The sequence below is a fragment of the Engystomops pustulosus genome, chromosome 2 (genome assembly GCF_040894005.1).
Source record: "Engystomops pustulosus chromosome 2, aEngPut4.maternal, whole genome shotgun sequence".
Lineage (NCBI taxonomy): Eukaryota > Metazoa > Chordata > Amphibia > Anura > Leptodactylidae > Engystomops > Engystomops pustulosus.
Genome location: NC_092412.1, coordinates 210,068,901 through 210,090,061, shown reverse-complemented (window position 1 = coordinate 210,090,061; position 21,161 = coordinate 210,068,901). Strand labels below are relative to the sequence as shown.

The following is a 21,161-nucleotide window of genomic DNA, read 5'->3' as shown; positions in this document are numbered from 1 at the left end:
TATAGATTTGTTTAAACATTGAAATGGATTACAAGGGAACAAGGATAAACAATGAATCGGCTTTGAAGCCTCCTTTACAATATTGTAGCTGGGGATAAAGTACAGGCAGTCTCAGGGTTACGTATAAGATATGGTCTGTAGGTTTGTTCTTAAGTTGAATTTGTATGTAAGTCGTAACCATATTTTATCATTGTAACTCCAGACAAATTTTTTTGGTCTCTGTGACAATTGGATTTTAAAAATGTTGGGTTGTCATAAGAACCAGGATTAACAATAAAGCTTCATTACAGACACCTGTGATATCTGTTACAGCTGTTTATTCTAGCCTAGGGCTAAAGTACAGAAAATTACCAATTACCAGAGGTCCGTTTGTAACTAGGGGTCGTCTGTAAGTCGGGTGTTCTTAAGTAGGGGACCGCCTGTACAGTAAATTACCAGCATGAAGAGAGCTTCACTTAAGGTCACAGTGGATAGAGAAATCAGATTGTAACTAAGGGTTGTCTGTAAGTTGGGTGTCCTTCAGTCAGGGACTGCTTGTATATGTATTTTGGATTTAAAAAAAAAAAAAAAAAATCATTTCAGTTTTCCAATTAAAGCTTTGTTTTTTGTTTTTTGCCTGTAGTATATTACTGGATGAGGAGGGTCACATCAAGTTAACTGGTAAGTACACCTGACTTTTATTTTTTAGCAAGGAATATCCTTGTGGAGAGCAAACCACATGGGTAGCATTTCTATTATCCATGCTGCCATATATGGTGCCTGAACTCAACTGGTTTCCCATTCACATCTCTACCCCTCACGCAAAATGTGAATGGTGTGTATAGAGGGCTCTTCTCCATACAGGACAGGTGTCTGCTGTATTATACATCACTCTCCGGTAGTTTCAAGGAGTGTTCATGCACATTCATGCCCACTACGTGATGCAACAATCCTTATTTCTATTAGTGGGAGCTCCAGTGTAATTTGTTACAAATAATTTAAAGAAGACCAGTCACCAGAATTTTAACCCCCAAACCAACAATGCCTGGTGGTAAAGAGATACAAGTCATCATATCACCTAAAATTAGCTGGCAGTGAGGCACTTTACCTTAATTACAAACAATTTTCTGATGCTCAAATTGGCATACTTGATTCTTTTGTTCAAGATTTTTGTTTTATTCTGTTTACTCCCAGACTGCCAGTTTATAAGTGTATCTTTTCAAATCGCTGACTTGCCTCCTTGCACTTAAAGGCTTTCTGCCAATATTTAACTACACACCTATAAAGCTTTATTTATAGGAAATATTGTGACATTTTTTTGTTACATTCATGTCATGTGACCATGTATGTATCTGATCACATGAAATCACAGCATCCCCCATGAACTTGTACTCCTCCCAATCCTCCATTGAGGCATGCTGTGACTTCATGTGATCAGATATATATGTGGGGTACATTTTGAAAGGTAAAGGCTATAGGACTTTAAATGACATCAACCTGTTCACATGACATACGAGGGAGGTTCAATAACTACCCGTCAAAAAATGGTATTTTTCAAAATGGTCCCCTTTTACAAAGATACACTTCTCTCAACGTTCTTGACATTTATTTAACCCCTCCAAAAGATAGGCGTATTTTGGTGAGTTCAATAAATCCTATGTCTCGGCGATGACTTCCTCATTTCAGCCAAAAATTTTTCCTGCGAGCCATTTCTACATGTTAGGGAACAAGTAAAAGTCGCAGGGAGCCAGATCGGATAAATATGGGGTTGCGGCAGCAATCCGTAACGTAATTCATGCAGTTTGGCGGTGACAACTCCGGATGAATGTATTGGTGCGTTATCATGTTGAAACAACCCCTTCTTTTTCTCCAAATTCTGCCATGGCTCCTTCAATTTTTTTTGTCGAAGCGGTCCAATAACTCACTGTAGCATTGTCCAGTAATCGTTCTTCCTTTTTCTAAAAATAAGGGTGGCTGTTAATAGGACTCTATGGAAACACGTCATTAGCTGTATTTGTGAAAATGTGCTGAAAGGTTACCTTCTAAACCTTTTTTATTTTATTTTTTATTTTTTTTCGGCTAGATTTCGGCCTTAGTAAAGAGTCTGTTGATCATGAGAAGAAGGCGTACTCCTTCTGCGGGACTGTGGAATACATGGCTCCAGAAGTGGTTAATAGGCGAGGCCATACCCAGAGTGCTGACTGGTGGTCTTTTGGTGTTCTCATGGTAGGTTTTCTCATTCATTATGCTTCTATGTCATTTCTCTCTATTGTGAAAATTATTTCCTAAGGTTTATATTCTCAGCAGGTTTGTTATTTAATCTGTTTCTCAGGTCAATGGTTCAATTGATGAGCAAACTTATGTCAGACTTATGTTTTCTCCTATACTAAAGGATTTACAGATGGCTTAACAGTATGGAGCGAAATGCACCTAATTCCACTTAGATGCAGGCAGGTGTCAGCCATCTGCCTATGTTATATGGATTGAGAAAGAGTTTGCACTGTAAAACTTGCCAAACCTTCAGTTTCCAACATTGATGTGTCATTATTGACTGCATGTTCACTAGAATAGAAAAACTAATTTAAAAAAAACCTAAGGCTGTCAAGTAGATACAGTATTCCAGTATTTTCCTAACAATTTCATTGTTTTATAAAATTATGACGATCGATATGGAACAGAACCCGATTTTCCAAATGTACTAATATTTTTTTACTAGCTAGGTCATTGCAAAGCTCCCTCAACCCCACTTAATGGGACCAACATAACATTCCTGGAATTTTAGGGGAAGGACTCTCTTAGCGCATTGAGGGTTGTAAAATAGTGGGAGGTTGCTCTGCCACCTATTCATTGCTTTTCACTCCCCTTATACTTAAGTATTCTTCACATGCATAATGTACAGTGTATACTAGTTAAACATAGATTTTTCAGGTAAATAAAATATCCACACTCTTCCCCCCCCCCCCTTCCCGCTTTTTAAAAATGTTAATTATTTTTCCACTGCTAAACTCTAGCTATTAAAAAGGGTGTTCCAAGTTTGGACCAGTTTAGATCAGTAATGGTCCAATGGCTGGAACCCCCAATGAAATCGGACTCCCAGCCATCGGGAGAAATGATGATCGTATTGAAAATGGCAAAGCACGTTGCTCTTCTATCTCTGGCACCCCCATTCACTGTCTAGGCGGGTCCTGTTCAACACTGATACTCTGATACTTTAGAATGGAGCAATAGGACAAGCATTACCCCGTTCTCTGGATTGTTGGACCCTCTCTGATCAGCTTGAAATCCCCTACCTCATGTTGATGGGAGATGACTTGCACACTTGCTACCAATCCATTAAACTATGGCTAAACTTGAGGATGTTTGTCCTGTGTATCCTAATCTTCTGCCCAGGACCTAAGTAATTTTTCATAGAAGCAAAGCAAGTTTGTCTCCTTGCTGTGCATGTTTTTGTTGACACTCCTTATCCCTGATGTTAACGGCTTAAAGGAAACCTACCACTTGTAGTGGCAGGTTTCTGATGGAAAATAAGCTCCGGCACCAGCTCACCCTGAGCTGGTGCCCGGTATTTCCATCAGAAACCTGCCACTACAAGTGGTAGGTTTCCTTTAAAAAAAAAAAATCTGTAATGTGATCTCTACAGCCAACCTTTCAGAAAGTAAGGACGGCCTGCCAATCTCATAAGTATAAGGGCAGCTTAATAGACCAGGAAAATCCCAAACTTGTAGGTATATTGTATGTACAGCAAGCGTTACTGATTAGTTCATTCACTATTGCATATTATATGAGCTGAATCTTGGTCACAGAATAAATGGCTCTGTGTAATGGTTCACCTCATCCATCATGTGATTGTAAAGAGCAGTAACCATTCCCTGAAAAGCTAATGGACTATAATGTGGATTTTAATTAAAACGTGAAGGTATTACAAATATGCCGGTCAGTCCATTTGTGTCATATGCCTGCGAAGGCTCACCCTCCTTCATGAAATTACTACTTTATTGTCCTGAACCTCAAGGTTATAAGATCTGATATAAATTATAGTGACACGCAATTTATTTCATTCATGTGACCCTTTGTGGACAAATGTTCTTTGTATCCAGCTCTGCTGCCTTGTGTTCTAGCTCCCTGCACCTCCTTATCTCGCTCTCCCAGAAGATATAAAAATAACTCTAGTAAATGTACAGGGAGCAGCTACTGATTAAAACCCAGTGCATGGACTAGATTTAGTGTGCTGTCAGATGGGGCTCGGGAAGGAACACTCAAATTGTCCAATCCTAATGTATTCAGGAGGGAAAGTGCTTTTCCACTGCGGTGGGAAAATTTTTCTTAATCTGAGCAATAAAAACGTTGCAATTATCTAATGCATTTTCTGCTTTTCACACAGTTTGAGATGCTGACGGGTACTTTGCCGTTTCAAGGAAAGGACAGAAAGGAAACTATGACTATGATTCTGAAGTAAGTCCTGTCTTATAAGGGGATTTGATGTTTTTCATTATTAAGTTATGATTGGCTGCTGCCGATATTCAGGGTGTTACCCACCAGTGATGTCACTGTTCTTGTATGGATAATTTGCATCTTTCCCAATGGCATCCGCTTAGCTTATGCGTTGCTCAGCAGGCAAGAGCAGGATAGAAAAAAACACAGCTTGCTTCATATTTCTATACTGTGTCCACAGTATACGATGTATACTGTGCAGACAAGGGCAAAAAGTTACTCCTTAGCCTAATCGGTCTGAAGTGGCTGGTCCATAAAAGGCTTTCAGATATGTTGCTCACTGCAGGAGAAAGAAGCAGAAACAAGACACAGAGAAGCTGCTTTACTTGATGAAGTGTACTATTGTTACCTGGTCGTTTGTTTTTGTTTTGTTTTTTTTGTTTTTTACTTCAAAGGTTGAGTTACTTTGTTACTCTTTAAATGCCGTATTTTAGGATTTTAATATTGATTTACTTATCTTTAGGATAGATAATAATAAATACTGATACCTGGTCCCCCAATGATCAAGCACTACAGTGAATGAGGCTATTCTGCAAAGCCAAGTACAATGACTGCATAATGCATTATTCCATGCTTGGTAATCAGTGAAGAAAGCTTTACACTTGTTGTGCATGGGATCTTGGCATTCAGCTTTAAATACAACCTTTATAATTTATTTTATAAACAGGAGCAATAGTAATACAGGAAAGGTGCATCATGATTATAACACTTGATTTACAAACATTATGTTATTGTCATAAGTCGTCCTAACTGTGTTTTGTTTTGACCCTCAAGGGCCAAGCTTGGGATGCCTCAATTCCTTACTCCAGAAGCTCAGTCTCTCCTACGTATGCTTTTTAAGAGAAACCCCACCAACAGATTAGGTGAGCTACATTCTTAAACAAAGATCCATGTGAATCCCTTCTGCAAGTGAATCTGGTTTCTGAGAGTTGTATATGATAGAACTTTTATAAAGGTGGTCACACTTGCTGCTGATCAATTAATAAAGATGAACAGCATCTGGCTGCCATTTATACTCATTCTTATGGAAGCTGTAAGGGTGAATTTGACTTCTTGCACATGGCTTTTTAATTTTAACATAATTTCTGTCACTGACACTATGAAGTGTACAGCACCATATAACCACTGCATAGCATTTGATGTTGGAGCAGAGTCTGGTTGTCAGACCACTATCAATCTGCAGTATAAAGCCACTCGCCCAGGAGTGAGTGTGCTGAAGGGATATCCTGACCCAAACCTCTTATCGCTGGACTGACATGCAGAGTTTATTCCTGTGATCAGAGGTTCAGGTCGGGAGTTCCCTTCAACTCGGAGCGTTTTTACCTGCCTAAATCAAGGTAGCAAACAGTCGCTGATGAGACAAGAACTGCATTTGGATTTGCTTTAACCTTTTTGTGATTCTGGCCAAGGGGTGTTTGTTACTTGCAACAACTTTATGCATCAACCATATCATGACCATGGAGAAAAAATGTATCCCACAACTAACCCGCACTGTGCAGCGATCATGCCCTATCCCAGAACTGTATCTGTCTGTCCGTACTGACTAATAACCTCATGATCGCCTCACTGACGTCCAAACAACTACTTACAACTGTGTAATGTCCCCTTCTATTATTGTACAGGAGCTGGACCTGACGGCGTTGAAGAAATTAAAAGACATCCTTTCTTTTCAACAATTGATTGGAATGTAAGTACTTTGATGTCTTCTGCTTTATATAGAGCACTCAGCCATTGCCTGCCTTTATTCTGTTCTCCCCATATTCTTAAATGGTGTTTCTTCTCTTTTGGTAGAAATTGTATAGAAGAGAAATCCAGCCTCCATTCAAGCCAGCCACAGGTGGTCCCGAAGACACCTTTTATTTTGATCCGGAGTTCACTGCAAAAACACCCAAAGGTAAGAAGCTTTTCTTCACTTTTCATTCCGCATTGTCACGAAAGAGGGTAAATTATTTTCACTGTACGTTAGGATTGGATTGACGGCAAGATGTGGATCTTGCATTGAATAAGTCTTATCTGTCAGCACATCCTTTTATATAAAATTGTAGTATTTTTGACTTTATTTCATGTTAGACCAGCAAGCTTCACACAAACTGTGATACAAAACAGAGGCTAGTTGAAAGTTTATAACTGGGTAATATAGCTAAAGCATTTATTTTAAAAAGCCCCAAAGATTAAAAAAAAAAAAAGGTTAGATAATTTGTAATGTGATTCATGAAACGCCATGTGCCATAGTTGTGATTTTAGAAAGCCACCAATGTTTGTGCAGGGGCTACCTTCTCAAACATTCTTGACCCTTTTCAGGTCAGACTACCTGCAGCCGGACATCTCTACAATGCCAGAAATTTGCTTTTAACAAAAATCCACACCAGCTTATTGCTGTTGTAACTGAACCAAAGTTTTTAAGATGCCTGTACCCAGGGCCGCCATCATCACCTGGCAAACCTGGTCGAGTGCCGGTGCCCACAGCTGCTGGGAGGCCCCACTCGTGGCTATGGTTGCACGATGCATCGAAATATCGGTACTTGTGCGAGATTTTCAAAGTCTGAAGGTTTCTGTTATTTGCGGTACTGAATGACTTCTACTTCTATCTTCTTTTCATTAGGCTATGGGCTTAGTGGGTGTCTATGGGAGTATTTTATGTTACTAGGTGATTCACTGTTACTGTGACACATGCTCCATGCACTGGTATATAGAGATGGATCTCCGACATCTCTCTTTATATATAATCACATTATTATTTAATATAATATATATTATAATACAGTTACATTAAATTAATAAAAATCTAGAAGACACAAAATAAGGTCTCGTTTAGATTGGCGCGTGTCTACTGCCATATTGTATTATGTGTTCAGTCCATATTGTATTATGTGGGGAGGGGACCACATATAATAAATAGTGTCTGCATATAAAGCATGGTCTGTGAGGAGGGGGCTGCATATAATCCATGGAGGGGATTGCATATAATGGGCAGTGAGGGGGATGCATATAATTAATCCATGGGGTTGAAGACGCTATATATAATGAATCCATGTTGCTAGCCAAGTTTACTGCGAAAGGGCCCACTGAGGCTCTGTCGTCAAAGGGCCCACTGAAACCTGGAGCCGGCCTTGTCTGCATCCCTTAAAAGTGTATTCCCATGAAGACAAAATTCTTATATTTATATTACACTCAGGACAACAAAATAACACATTCTATAAGTCACTCTGGTCTTTCCTTTTCTATATATTTTGATGTAAGGGGGGGGCCTTTCAAGGTAGCATTAAGGAAAAGTTTTTTTCCTTATCCCAACTTATAAATATATTTTACGCATTTCCTATACAAAGCTACAGACTGTCAGGTTTTGTCCCTGAAGAGAAGTGCAATCATACTTTTATGTGTTAGTAACAGCAGGACTGTGAAAATGCATTTATAGTTCATGATTGTAACAGCAGTTGGAGCACCCAAGGAGTCTCCTGACACCGCTGTGTTTTTTCAACTCTGTTTTTAAAACTGCTCCTCCTCTCTCATGGAAAATCCAACCAGCTCTTCACCTGCTCATCCTACATCCTAGATCTGAATGAATGAAATATCCTCATTGAATACTTTGTTCTGTACAAAGTTGAATTTGATGGCAAAAAATGATCGATGGAAATCAAGTTTATTAACAAAATTCTGAGCCTCATTTTGGCTTGTTTTATTGACATTACATCAAAGTTGGCTCAGCCTTTAGTGTGTGTTTTCCAGTTTAAATTTGGGGGTGACTCCAAATCCAGTCCTCCAGTGGTTAATAAATTTGATTTTGTTGACAGCACATTCAACGTTGTACAGTATTCAATGACTATTTAATTCAGATCTAGGATGTGTCATTTGAGTGTCCTCTTTATTTTTTTGAGAAGTTTTTATGTATATGTGATATATGTAATCGAGAAGTCAGATTGGGATTTGAACTGAAATGTTCTCAAGAGTTTTCGTTATGTGGTCATTAAGCTGTAGTAGCACAAAAAAAAAGTCAGTCTGTAGAAGAAAACTTAAAAGATTATTTTCCTGCATTATTAGTCTTTTCTCGCCATGAATATATTTCAAGTATGCATAGTATGTATCTGCTGACTTGTAACTAACATTGGCTTAATTCCGTCTGCTTTTGTTTGTAGACTCCCCTGGTATTCCAGCAAGTGCCAATGCACACCAGCTCTTCCGTGGATTTAGCTTTGTGGCTATATCTTCTGAGGAAGAAAATCAGGCCATACAAACAGTAGGAGTTCATGGCATTGTTCCGGTAAGCATATGCTTTGAAGAGCTTTCAATATATAGTAGATGGGGCTTAGCTTGTCCTCTCCTCGGTTTTAGTTTTACTTACTGTAAATATCCCAAATCACCCCTGACCAAGTCCCACCGTGGCCATGATAAAAACAAAAAATAATATAGATGGCTCGTGTGCTTTACACACTGTTGCAGTTCTTCAATAAAGCCAGTGCACTACATCCCGGCTTAATTGTGTAAGTGCCGTAACTACAGCACTATTTTCATTTTAGTAGCGGCCATGGGAGGATTTGGAAAAGGGTGATTTGGGACACTTTTGTGTGGTTTATATCCCAAATCATCATGACAGGTCCTTTTTAATCTCCTCAGCACCTACAGGTTTTCCATTCCTTATCTATCCCAGGGGATTAGCAATACATGTAGATGGGATAACACTGTCTTATGAATGTCACTGTTAGTAATATTCTATTATTTGCGGAAACTTTCACATTGCTAAAAATGTTTCCTCTTTTTTTTTTTTTTTTCCCCATAAATTTTCTTTTTGTCTTGTCTGGATTTTAATTTCCACCATGACGCTTCTTGAGTTTTTTCATATGTAAAAGGATTTCTTCTATAAACATTCAGAACATTCTCAAAATTCTAAATTCTTGTTGTGCCACATAGATGTCTGGTAGGAGTAACCAAGGAATGAAACAATGGAAAGATGACTGAATTGTGATTATGTGGCAAATATTTAGTAAAACAGACATAAGCAGTGGTTTCCTTTACCTTTCTGGATATTGTTCACCAGGTGAAGTGAGAATAGCTGTACAAAGTTCAAGGACTTACATTACTGAAGCAGTCACTGTCATTTTCTTCCGGTTTTGCGCACATGAAAACAAAGACATTCACAGCCACCGCCAAGTTGTCTGTGTCTGAGGCAATGTGTAATGATTAACTCACAGTAAAACTCCTGAGATCCTGGAAAATAAGGGGTCTAGATTCTGCCATTGGCCAAAAGTAAGCGTACATGTGAGCTATGCAAATGCTCCAAACACTGGAAGATTTTCAATATTAAAGCATTGGAGCCCGCCGAATGTGTCGGGTGCATGATAAACGTGTATAAGAAGTAATATACCTGCGTCCAGGCGTGTAAGTGACCTCATACTGCCTCATGTATGCCCTGTGTGTGCCTTCAAGAATTGCCTGCATACCTTAGTATCTACCATCCAGTGCAGGACACTACTTCTGTGATCTGAAGATGCAGATTCATGAATATTTGGGATATGTCGGCAGAAATTGCTGCATATGCGAGTCAATGTAAAGCAGAAGCAAATGTTTCTAGAACAAATAATCGTTAAAAAAAAGATACATAGACAATGTCTGGCAGATCCCACCAAGAACTAGGTGCCAGTTATGAAGCACCAAGCTACTCCATGATTACTCATGATTACTTATTGTGGGCATGAGGAGTATGGATCCTTTTTGAAGCATGGCGTAATACAGGTTTCTATAGAGTGGGGTAAACCTACAACTATCTGCAGCTGTCGCAGGGAGCAGCTTCCTTTTTACATGCTCATAGATCTCCCTCTAGTGGCAGTTGCAGGAAAAATCATTTACATGTGGGGGGTTTTTTTGTTTTGTTTTTTTTAATTGTTATCTATTCTTATAATTGAAATTAGCACTGGTCTGAAATCTGGCACCCCTAGCTTGTAACCATTTTATGCAGTGACAGATCTAGTGGTCCCCGTGTCAGCATCACAGTAGCTCTGTCCTGCTCATGTTCTAAAATACCAAGGAAGTGATGATTCTGCTGCATCCAATAATAGTCTTTTATTACAGAATAATATTACTGGTTTGTTTTTTTAGCTACACAGAAATAGCATCCAGTTTACCGATGGTTATGACTTGAAGGAAGATATTGGGGTCGGCTCCTATTCCATTTGTAAAAGGTGCATTCACAAGACCACCAATATGGAGTATGCAGTAAAGGTAATTATTGTCACAATGCAGCACAGGTAGTAGATATGTTTGTTGTTTTCTCTCTTCCATGGGATCAGTTCCTGTCTCACAGGTTATCTCAGCACTTTGGATTTATATTTAATTCCGCTTTCTAATCTACTCAGTAAAATTAGTTTTTATCGCTACCGAGTAAATTGACTTTTCCTTTATATGAAGACCAATTTGCTGTTTTAATTACATAAATTTTTTTTTTATCATTTATTTTTTATTTTAAAGATTATCGACAAGAGCAAGCGAGATCCAACTGAGGAAATTGAGATTTTGCTACGTTACGGGCAACATCCAAACATCATCACGTTGAAAGATGTAAGTGATTTGTATGATTTTTGCTGCACATTGAAGTATAACCATTAGAAGGATTGCTCTGGAAATGGTCGTGACACTGAACTTCATAACTATAACATTGGTAACTCTGTAAATCCAGTAATATGAGTAGAGTCGACCCTTGTTATCATTGTACAAGGCTTTGCAACATACGATTGTCCAACATACCTGTGTAATTATACTGAGGTCTTCCCTCCTGTGCAGTGTATCACTGGATTTTTACCAAGCCTTGCCAATTGTTGATGGGAAGTGTAATTTTTTCGACACCACAAACTCTTCCTTTGCATTTCAGAACTTGAATATTGTCCTAATCTATTTTCTTATCTTTTTATGTTGCAGGTTTATGATGATGGAAAGTATGTATATTTAGTAACAGAATTAATGAAAGGAGGGGAACTTTTAGACAAAATCCTACGACAGAAGTTCTTCTCGGAAAGGGAAGCAAGTGCCGTGCTGCACACTATAACCAAAACCGTAGAATACCTCCATTCACAGTGGGTAAGAGATGGAAATATAATGGGAAGAATTTGGTACTGCGTTTAATTGTCGGCTTCACTTTTTAAGCTTCTCAGCTTGTAGTATGGTGTGGAGGCATTGTAGAGCTAGAGGTGCTTGATATGATGGTTTACTATGAAGATTACTTGGGTATGAATCTGTTTACACACATGGCCCCATATGTCGAAATATTTATCAGTGCATTGCACTATTTTCCCAGCTACATATACCCATTGAGGGTCTGTAGTTGGGACTGACAGATAAGACAAAGTGGATCTAAGAGACACAATAATGGTGGTAACAAATACCCAACATGAGATGTTTTACGATGCATGGTAAGGGATAGCCACGACCCATATTATTATGCAATTTAGGGAGGAAACCGATGAACCCAGGTCTCCTGTAAGGCTGTAATGCTAACCACTAAGCCACTGTGAACCCCACTGCTACTGTTCCTGCCTGAATCTTGAGAGATCCCTCATGAGGAAGCCCCTGTAGTGGCAGTGTAGGGGAAGCCCTGTTCAGGAGACGGGTTAGGTAGGTAAACATGACATTCCCACTCACAATACACAATAACCTACACTGTTATAAGGATCAGCCAATCCAATGAGGGGTCTATGGCATCTGCTCGCCCCTCCTCTCTCCTGCACCCGGCTGTACGTTCGCCCAGCATACGTTCATGTGCATGAGGCCTGACAAACATGACCTAAACATCAACAATAGCTGATTCATGGCCGTACCAATGCGGAGTACTTGTTTTACAAAATACTTTTGTTTTGCTTAATTGATGAATTCGTTAATAGAGTATTGATTAGAATTCAATAAAGGTTGGGTGTCAAGAGTTCATAGAGAGCAAAACTTTCTTCATGTACCCCTGGATGTGGACTGTGCATAGACGAGTGATGAGTATTTTTCTCGTTCTGTGTAATCTAAATGTAGAGCATATAGACATATTAAGCTGCGATCTATGTTTGTGAGGAAGTCTTAACAGGTTTACGTTTTGGGAGTGTAAGTTGTTACAGTGTCCCTTTTGTCTTTTGCAGGTTGTGCACAGAGATTTAAAACCCAGCAATATTCTCTATGTGGACGAGTCTGGAAATCCAGAGTCTATCAGAATTTGTGACTTTGGGTTTGCAAAGCAACTCAGGGCAGAAAATGGTTTGCTGATGACTCCTTGTTACACGGCCAACTTTGTTGCTCCTGAGGTAATTGTGTAGCCTCATCTTGTTTCTATTATCACTTTTTTCCAGTGTGTCTTTTACAATTCCTAGTTTAATATTAGATTTTACTTTATATGGTGAACGTAGTGGTTTCCAGTTGGTAACCAGGTGATCAGTGTGTGGGTGCAACTGCTAGCACCCCCTCCTAATTATCACAAGAATGGGACCCGCAGATCCAGAGAAAGGGACAATCTTTAATGATGGACCAATGGCAATATATATATATATATATATATATTTATTTTGTTCTGGTGTCTAATACAAGTGGTCTTGTCTCGTATACCAAAGAGTTATTATATCACTGATGGAACCATTGGACGCCTTCTCAATAACAGCAGGACATCTGTTCTCATGGTTTTTGGGGTTCCTAGCAGACTTTAATCCCTTAATCTGTAAAAACCCACTAACAATCAAAGTTGGAACAACCCCTTTTAATAAAAGTTGGTCTTTGATTAATATTAATATCTAAAGATGCATTTACCTTAAATTATGCCATTAAGCACTTAATCTCTTCCTGTAAAAATAAAAACAGGCCCACAGTAAAGATACATTCATAATAAATATAAGTTATGGCTCTTGGCATGCAACAAGGGGAAAACACAAAAAATATCTTGTTCATGAAGGCCCTGAACTTGTAGGTCATGAGTGTGTAGTGTCTGCTGCACTAACAGCCCTGAGAGCAACAGAAGTGAGCGGACATACTGTTCAGCATGTAATCCAGCAGATGTAACCTACTGCCCATTCCTTATCTCCCTGCCATCCGCAGTCTGACGAGTCCGGAGGGCTCCTCATGCACACTAGGTGGTCCGCTGAGCTTACTGAAATCTGACAATACCATGGAAGCTCTGTGAAATGTACAAGGCAAACAGAGCTAAATATTTTTAGAATCTAAGAGCATGTTTTTAAGTGAAGCGCGGTGTAATAAAAATACTGTTTATATCACCTTTCCATGATGACTAAACATAAGAAATTAGTTAGGGTAACAAAATCTGTCATGAGTTTGCTGACCTCTTAAATGACATTCTGGACTTCAGTCTTTAAAGAAAATCTACCATTTGATTTCATGCATTATGAACCAAATATACCTGGAGAATGTCCCAGCTACACTGATGCAGAAACACATCTTGTTTAATCCCTGAGTTGTTTTGCTGAAAAAGGGAATGTTTAATTCTGTGGGGTGCGGTAGTTAGCTTCTGATGAGCATCACACAGGTATATTATTGAATACTCATTTACACAGCTGTAACCCAGATAAAAAAAGATATTTCCATAGACCGAACCAATAAGATAACAAAGGTCTTTTTTAGATGGGTGTAATACATGCACTTTCGTATTAGCAATGCAATAACCGTACCTCCATATCTCCTGTTCTCCTAAAAACCTAATCCTGGTATCATATCTGAAAGCCTAGATTCTCCTTTTTCAGATGACACCAGTCCAAAGTTAAGGTTCTTAAAAGCCATGAAGTATCAGATACGTCTTTGGCCACAGAGGTGTCAGCATAAGCTGAGTCTTTGACAGGGAAAGGGTTAAAGGACACTTCAATATAACCAGCACAACACAATCTTCATAGATGCTGAATCGGAGCATGTCTGCTAAGGTGACATTAGATAGACGCCAGCCATACCTGCTAGTGGGGACTGACCAAGCTATCCTCTCAATTTCTAGATTTATCCATGCTGCCCAATTATATGAAATGGCAGCTCATTGTTGCAGGTATTTGTTCATACATCTTTACTTCTGTTATGTTCCAGGTTCTGAAGCGTCAGGGTTACGATGCTGCATGTGATATTTGGAGCCTGGGTGTTCTACTATATACTATGCTTACTGGGTAAGAGTGTACTAGTGTATATATGTGTTTGTCTTTCCTAGTCATTTACAAATAAATACAACAAGGGGAAAAAAATTCTGCTGATTTTCTCTTGTTTTATAATTTGATGCCTATCCTAACCTCCGCAGCCATCTGCTCCATTAGTCTGAGGAGCGTTGAGGGGTCCTCATTCTCTACAGGGGTCTCAGCACGGAGACCCCTCCCCACTGATCAGCAAGTTAGGCCCTATCCCGTGGATAGGGCCTAATTTTGCCTTCGGGAGAAATTCCCTTTTAATGTACTCAATCTTCTCCTTAACAGATACACACCATTCGCAAATGGACCAGATGATACCCCTGAAGAAATATTGGCAAGAATAGGTAGCGGAAAGTTCACTCTAAGTGGCGGCTACTGGAATTCAGTATCTGATATTGCTAAGGTTTGTTCTCCTTTTTTAATCTCATTATATATTGACCGTGTTACACATCCTCTAAAGCAGCCTTTATGTTAGAGAAGATGTTTTTTGAAAGTGCCTGTGTCTTATAGTCAAAAGGTCATCAGAAATCAGTCTCTGCATTGCCCTCTAACTGCTGGCTTGACATGAGAATTACTAAAGATCCTAGGCTGATGTCAGAAGCTTGTGACTGATCACATGCTTCCTGCATCACTGCAAGATCTTGTAATACTTTCATGCTGCCAGGGGAAGGGGCGAGTGAAGTGTATGTTCATGTGACTGAATGTATGTAGCAGTGCAGTGTGTGTTCATGTGATTGAATACTACGTGAACTTTAATATAGTTTCACTGACATGGCCAGTTATCTCCATATGTGCTCACAATTGTTTATATTTGACACAAGACACGGTGACAAAATAATGTAGTAATTTTCTGCTTCTGTGTATGTAGTTATCCAAAATATGAGCAATTTACTATAAGGATGGTTTATGCTTTTATAGGATTTGGTGTCAAAAATGCTCCATGTGGACCCACATCAAAGATTAACAGCAGCCCAGGTACTAAAGCATCCGTGGATAGTGCACTGTGACCAGCTGCCTCAGTTCCAGCTCAACCGCCAGGACGCTCCTCACTTAGTAAAGGTAAGGTGCTCTTGTGTTGCTTTCTAATGTAGCTTGTATGGATGACTTCTACTTATAAGACCGGTTGCTGATGAGCGAGTTCAGTCTGAGAAAATGCTGCGTTTACTGGAGGGATTTCTCAAAACGAACTTCGTATCACTGGGCTGAACTGACCTGCTGATTTATTGCTAGAGCAAAGTCAATTTAGGCATTCAAGATCTCTAGTGCAGTGATTTATATACTATACAGACAATCTTATACTATTCTCTAAAAATTCACTACCAGTGCAGCAGTAGTGAAGTTGTAGAGTAGGTCTACAAAATGGAAACTCTCATCTTTCTTAGCGAAGTAAAAAACAAAATTGTATAATTATCTCTAACCACACCAAGTGATCTGCAGCTGGACGCCTAGTATCCGAAAAGTCCTGTCTCTTGTATTTTCTGATATATATTCTTTATTTTATTTTAGGGAGCTATGGCCGCAACATACTCTGCTTTGAACCTCAATCCACTGTCTCCAGTGCTGGAACCTGTTGGCCGTTCCACTCTTGCTCAAAGGAGAGGTATAAAGAAGATTACCTCTACTGCCCTGTGAACTCCTGGGTCTACAGAGTGCTAGAGCTGAAGATCCACAGCACAAAACCAAGCCAACCGAGATAGCACATATCAAAAAGAGACCCTCCGGCAGGCACCTGCTCCCTGCCGGCACACCATCAATGCTGCTGCTTTTTCTTTCCTCTCTTTACGTTGTTGATGGCAAGCCTTCTACCTTACTGACTCGAATCACCAGTCTATAAAATGATACAAGTGAAAGACTGGTCCTCCAACATTGCGGAGCAATAAGACTTTTACTCCTCCCTAGCATGAAAAATACACTGAAAACATAGCACCCAATATTTTTTTTTCATAGGGAGAGTTTTTGGTCGCCCCATCTCAGCGGCTTGTAGATACACTCTTTACTTTGAGCACTTGATTTCAAAGCTGTGTTCCTTCAATTCAACTCCGTGCCATGCAGATATTGCAGCTTACTTCATGGCCATTTTCTATGTTTCATGTGTTGCCTGTTTTCTCATCTTGCTCTAATTTACCTCCGTTATTTTGTATTTCATTTGTTCTTTTGCCTTGTATTGTAGTCCTGTAATTTCTGGGAAGTGCACTGGAGAGGCGGTGTGTGCTCAGAATAGTGCAGCGATCTCACTGCTTCTGAATGTAATATAATCCACCACTTACAGGAGAATCTGAGCCCGTTCTGCTAGAGAAATAGCAATCCATGATATTGACTGATCTGCACGCCATGAATTAGCACACGTGATACAGCAGCAGTACTCAATATCATTCACAGCTATCCAGTTAGGTTCAGGCTTTACTGCTTTTTTAAAATTGTATTATATTTGTACATGCTGGGTTTACGTGTCATGAAGCTTTGGTTTATCCAGATTAACTGTGCATCGCCTTAATGGTGTTAGTTGGGTAATGATCAAAGCTTCATCGGGCAGGACCTTGTTAGGCTCTTGTAGGTTATCTATAGCACCTGTGATGTGTAATTCATGTGCAGACTGCCATAGGGATAACCCACACCTTCCGTCTACATGAGCAATGATGCTATTAAAGGAAACCAATAGGGGATGGTTCATGTTTTAGCCACTGAGTGTGCAAGATGCCCACAACTTGTCTACACCATTAATGAGAGTAGCTAAGAGGCAAGTGTTCTGCTCCAATACTGTACCTTGGCATAGTATAAGAAAGCAATAGAACAAGGAAGAACTCACTGATTTTTGTGTTTTCTTTTCATGATAAAAGTTGCTGATCTCCCCATGGCTTTAGAATGAGATGTAACTGTGGTCTGATATAACAGCAGGGGGGCTGTTGGCAGATAATATCCACTGCGTTGTGACCCAACGTTTTTCAAGCACTATTTAAAGGCCCCATGCACACGACCTTGGGGGGGGGGGAGTTGATGTACGTACAGCTGCTGGCTTGAGGCCGTACACACGACCCCCATAGGTGGCAATGGGCGCACAGAGCGATACAGAGCTTTTCCCCTTTGTACATAGGACATGTCCTATTTTTCCCCATATTACGGGCCGTGCGCAATGCATTGCAATGGAGAGGGGAGGGGTCACCTCTCCTTCGCGGTGGATGTATGCCTGCACGGCTGTGCATACGTTCGTGTGCATGAGGCCAAAGGGAACCTTTTACCCCACTACATTAGCAGCTCCGTCATGTAAGGTTTATCCTTTCTAGAATACCATTTTGCCTATCAAAAATCTTCCTCCAAAGTTGTGAAAATGAGCAGAAAACTGCCATCTTTTAGCAGGGATAAGTTGGACTCCAGTTGGCTGGAGGAGGGGGCATTAGTTTAGATAAAATGGAAAGATAAAGTGGAAAAAAAAAACTTTCGGCTTGCCTTAAAAACAAAATGTTGGTGGTCTGTGTTGGCTCAAAAACATGTGCAGACTGCTCAGATCTCAGCCCCCACCTTTATGCTCCTGTACAGCCCCTCCCTCCCCCGCTAACTTTAGCTCACCAGGCTGTGAGCTCTGTGAAGGAGCAGGAGGGAGGAGCTGTACAGGAGCACAAAGGTGGGGGCCAAGAGCTGAGCAGTCCGCAGCACTGACAGGTCACATGTTGTTTTTTGAAATGCATCCAAACCAAAGCCCAACTTCTGGAACTACACTGAGGATTCTGTCAGGGGGCAATGTAAGTTATAACACACATTTATATTGCAATGCAAATGCTTAGAGAAAATGAGGTCCCTGGTGACAGGTTCCCTTTAAGCTTCCTTAATGTGATTGTATGCCTAGTACAGAAGGGGGGAGACCTTGCATTATAACAAAATATAATATAATGCAAGGACTTCCCGTCTGCCATCCGAACTGCAGCAGCACTGTAACAATTCATACAATGGTGGGAAGTCCTTGCATCATATTTCTGTATAATGAATGGGCTCTTTTCCTGTGCAGTCCTGAAACACTCCAGTCAAAGCTGATCATTGAATGATACCTTGTGCAGGGCCTGCAGGGAGGAGCAGGGCTCCAGGTTCTAGGAATGAAAATGAGTTGTGCGCCTTCCTTTAGGTCCTGCACTGCGCATGATTCAATAATTTGCCTTTAACTGGAGTTTTACTTTTATCTGATAACACACGGTTCTAGCTACTATAGAACCAAGATTATAGACATTTACGGTGATGATCACCTTCCAGTCTCTGAGCCTGACTCCTCTCTGGCAAAAGATGACCGTTGTCTGCTCATTTTCACATAACTTTGAAGGAGATTTTTATACGTAAGCAGGTGATATTTTATATGAGAGGCAATTCTAGAAAGGTTCATACCCTACCTGAGTAGGCTGGTAGTTTAATGGAAAAAAGTGGGCGATTGTTTCCCTTTAAGCATGTACATTAAATATCCGAATGGGTGAAGGAGTTTCCTCCTCCTTTTCCCCCTGCTACTAGGTTTGGACAGAAAGCAACTCTTTGGTACACAATAAAAATGTCACAATAAATGCCTAATGCATGGTTAAAATTTCTAATACCCTGTGACTTCTTAATGTGTAGGGTTTCCCCAATTCTCAGCCCCCTCTTTGATTCAATAACAAGCCACCAGCTCTTTGACGGCTCCATGCAGACTGTGTAGTCACCGACTACTCTGTGCATAGAATATCTTGTAGTATTCTGAGACGTTCTCCATCCTCTTGTATGGTGTGTGAAACCAAAGCACAATGTGCATCTAAGAAGTTAGTGCCGTTTTACGGAAGTGAAGAGGATGCTGGGAATTGAAGGGAACAGCATTAGAACGATGAAATTGGTGGCTCTAGGAATGTTAACTATGTATCTTTCACATATGGCATTATTTTTATTGTAAATCGGGTTGACTTCATATTTCCTTTTTTTTTTTTTTTTTTTTTAATGACACACCAATTATATATTTTTTACATAAATTTAATCACTTTTTTCTTTTTTATAATCACCGCCAATCAAGTGTTGAAGGTAGATAATTTGTGATATGATTGTGTGATATGGATGAGTTTTTGCTCATGAAAATGATGTGCATTATGACTCCTACGCAGAATAAAGGGACATTGTACACAAAGGGATGTAATTATTTTACAGTTATTGTATTTCTGGTGGGGGAGGAGCTATGTAACTTTTTGTTTTTAAATACAAATCATAGAGAATATTTTTCTACCGTTATGTACAATCATTCTTTATATTAGACTTTGCATGGCATGTCAGTACAATTACGATACTTGAAGTAGATTTCTGAATTTCTCCCTTTTCGCCATTTTTTGGAAGATGCTTCCACTGCAGTAAACTAGAATAACGTGTCCTAGTACAATAAACATATGAATATCTCTCACCACCTTCCTCGAAATCGATTTAACTGTTAACATGTATCCACTATGATCGATTCTTAATGGTAATCATTGCTTGTACATTTCTCTTAATCAGTTTTGTAATCTTCTAAAGAAAATGCAGACATTTATATAATAAACTTTCAAATACCTACATGAAAACCGATTGTGGTTGTGATGTATCATTTAGAAGAAAACAGGTTTTTTGTTTTGTACAGGAATTGGACAAAATTGTGGAATCTGGTGCATAAAAGGCAGAGCTCTAGAAAACCACCTGTTGGCTCTTGAAACAAAAAATTGTAAATGAAAAAACTTTAAAGGACACCTGTTATCAGGTCTGTCTCACTAGTCCTGTCACCTCTACCTGTTGGAGCAGCTCACAAGGATCCCATCCCAGCCTTTATCTAGTTATTTCATACATTATTCATTATAAAATCATCATTTCTTTATCATGTAAATGAGGCTGGTCACATGGTCAGAGGCAGTGATGTCACCCCTGTTACCCCTCCCCTCTCCTCCCCCTTCTCATGTCTGTGTGTAATGTATAGTAAAGTATTGCTAGTGTGTGCTGTATCTGCTGACATGCTGCATCCTCCTAATATACAGGTGAGAGACACAGACATCAGCTACACATGAATCTGACATGTTCTGCTGTAACATGGCTGCCTGGAGCTGCTGTATCTCTCCTATACACATGCACACATGCACACACAGGCTGCAGGGGGCGTGGCCACCAGCACCAGGAAGCACATCATTATACAGCCTCACATCATTATACAGGCTGTCAGTCATGCACTGGGGGTGTGGCTGTGCCTCCCACTCATGAATAGAGTGGACAGCTTGAATATGCTAATGCTTCATTGGACATTTCACAGGTCATTTGCATACAGCTTTAGGACCTCATTGCTTAGGTTTACAGGCATGTAGAGGGACAATAAAGGGATAGAGGCAATGTTCTCTAATGGCAGTTTATGAAAATATATTTAGTTTAGGGGGGTTATTTTGCATGACGGGTTCTCTTTAATTATCTACAATTATTTTCACTCATTTTATTAACAAACTTGTAAGAACAGACTTGCCTTTATTGGAGAAGTACAATGTTTTTCAGTTTTTCCCTTTACTGTCTTCTGTTGTATAGGATGGTCACCATATAAAACATCAGGCTTTCCAGATGATG

At 39.8% G+C, this 21,161-nt stretch overlaps 1 protein-coding gene across 3 annotated transcripts in view; it reads left to right on the top strand.

The window, feature by feature from the left end:
• The window catches only part of RPS6KA3 (ribosomal protein S6 kinase A3), a 73,601-nt gene extending 53,451 nt beyond the window's left edge, over nucleotides 1-20,150 (top strand). For all 3 annotated transcript variants that reach the window (XM_072137973.1, XM_072137971.1, XM_072137972.1), the window contains 15 exons: nucleotides 623-660; nucleotides 2,063-2,205; nucleotides 4,361-4,431; nucleotides 5,245-5,333; nucleotides 6,093-6,157; nucleotides 6,262-6,364; nucleotides 8,604-8,728; nucleotides 10,561-10,683; nucleotides 10,930-11,019; nucleotides 11,377-11,535; nucleotides 12,576-12,737; nucleotides 14,506-14,582; nucleotides 14,883-15,000; nucleotides 15,516-15,656; nucleotides 16,104-20,150. In XM_072137973.1, coding sequence (XP_071994074.1) covers nucleotides 623-660; nucleotides 2,063-2,205; nucleotides 4,361-4,431; nucleotides 5,245-5,333; nucleotides 6,093-6,157; nucleotides 6,262-6,364; nucleotides 8,604-8,728; nucleotides 10,561-10,683; nucleotides 10,930-11,019; nucleotides 11,377-11,535; nucleotides 12,576-12,737; nucleotides 14,506-14,582; nucleotides 14,883-15,000; nucleotides 15,516-15,656; nucleotides 16,104-16,229 — 1,630 coding nt within the window. In that variant the 3' untranslated portion in view covers nucleotides 16,230-20,150. The remainder of the gene's footprint in view (nucleotides 1-622; nucleotides 661-2,062; nucleotides 2,206-4,360; nucleotides 4,432-5,244; nucleotides 5,334-6,092; nucleotides 6,158-6,261; nucleotides 6,365-8,603; nucleotides 8,729-10,560; nucleotides 10,684-10,929; nucleotides 11,020-11,376; nucleotides 11,536-12,575; nucleotides 12,738-14,505; nucleotides 14,583-14,882; nucleotides 15,001-15,515; nucleotides 15,657-16,103) is intronic.
• Nucleotides 20,151-21,161: the final 1,011 nt, after the last annotated feature.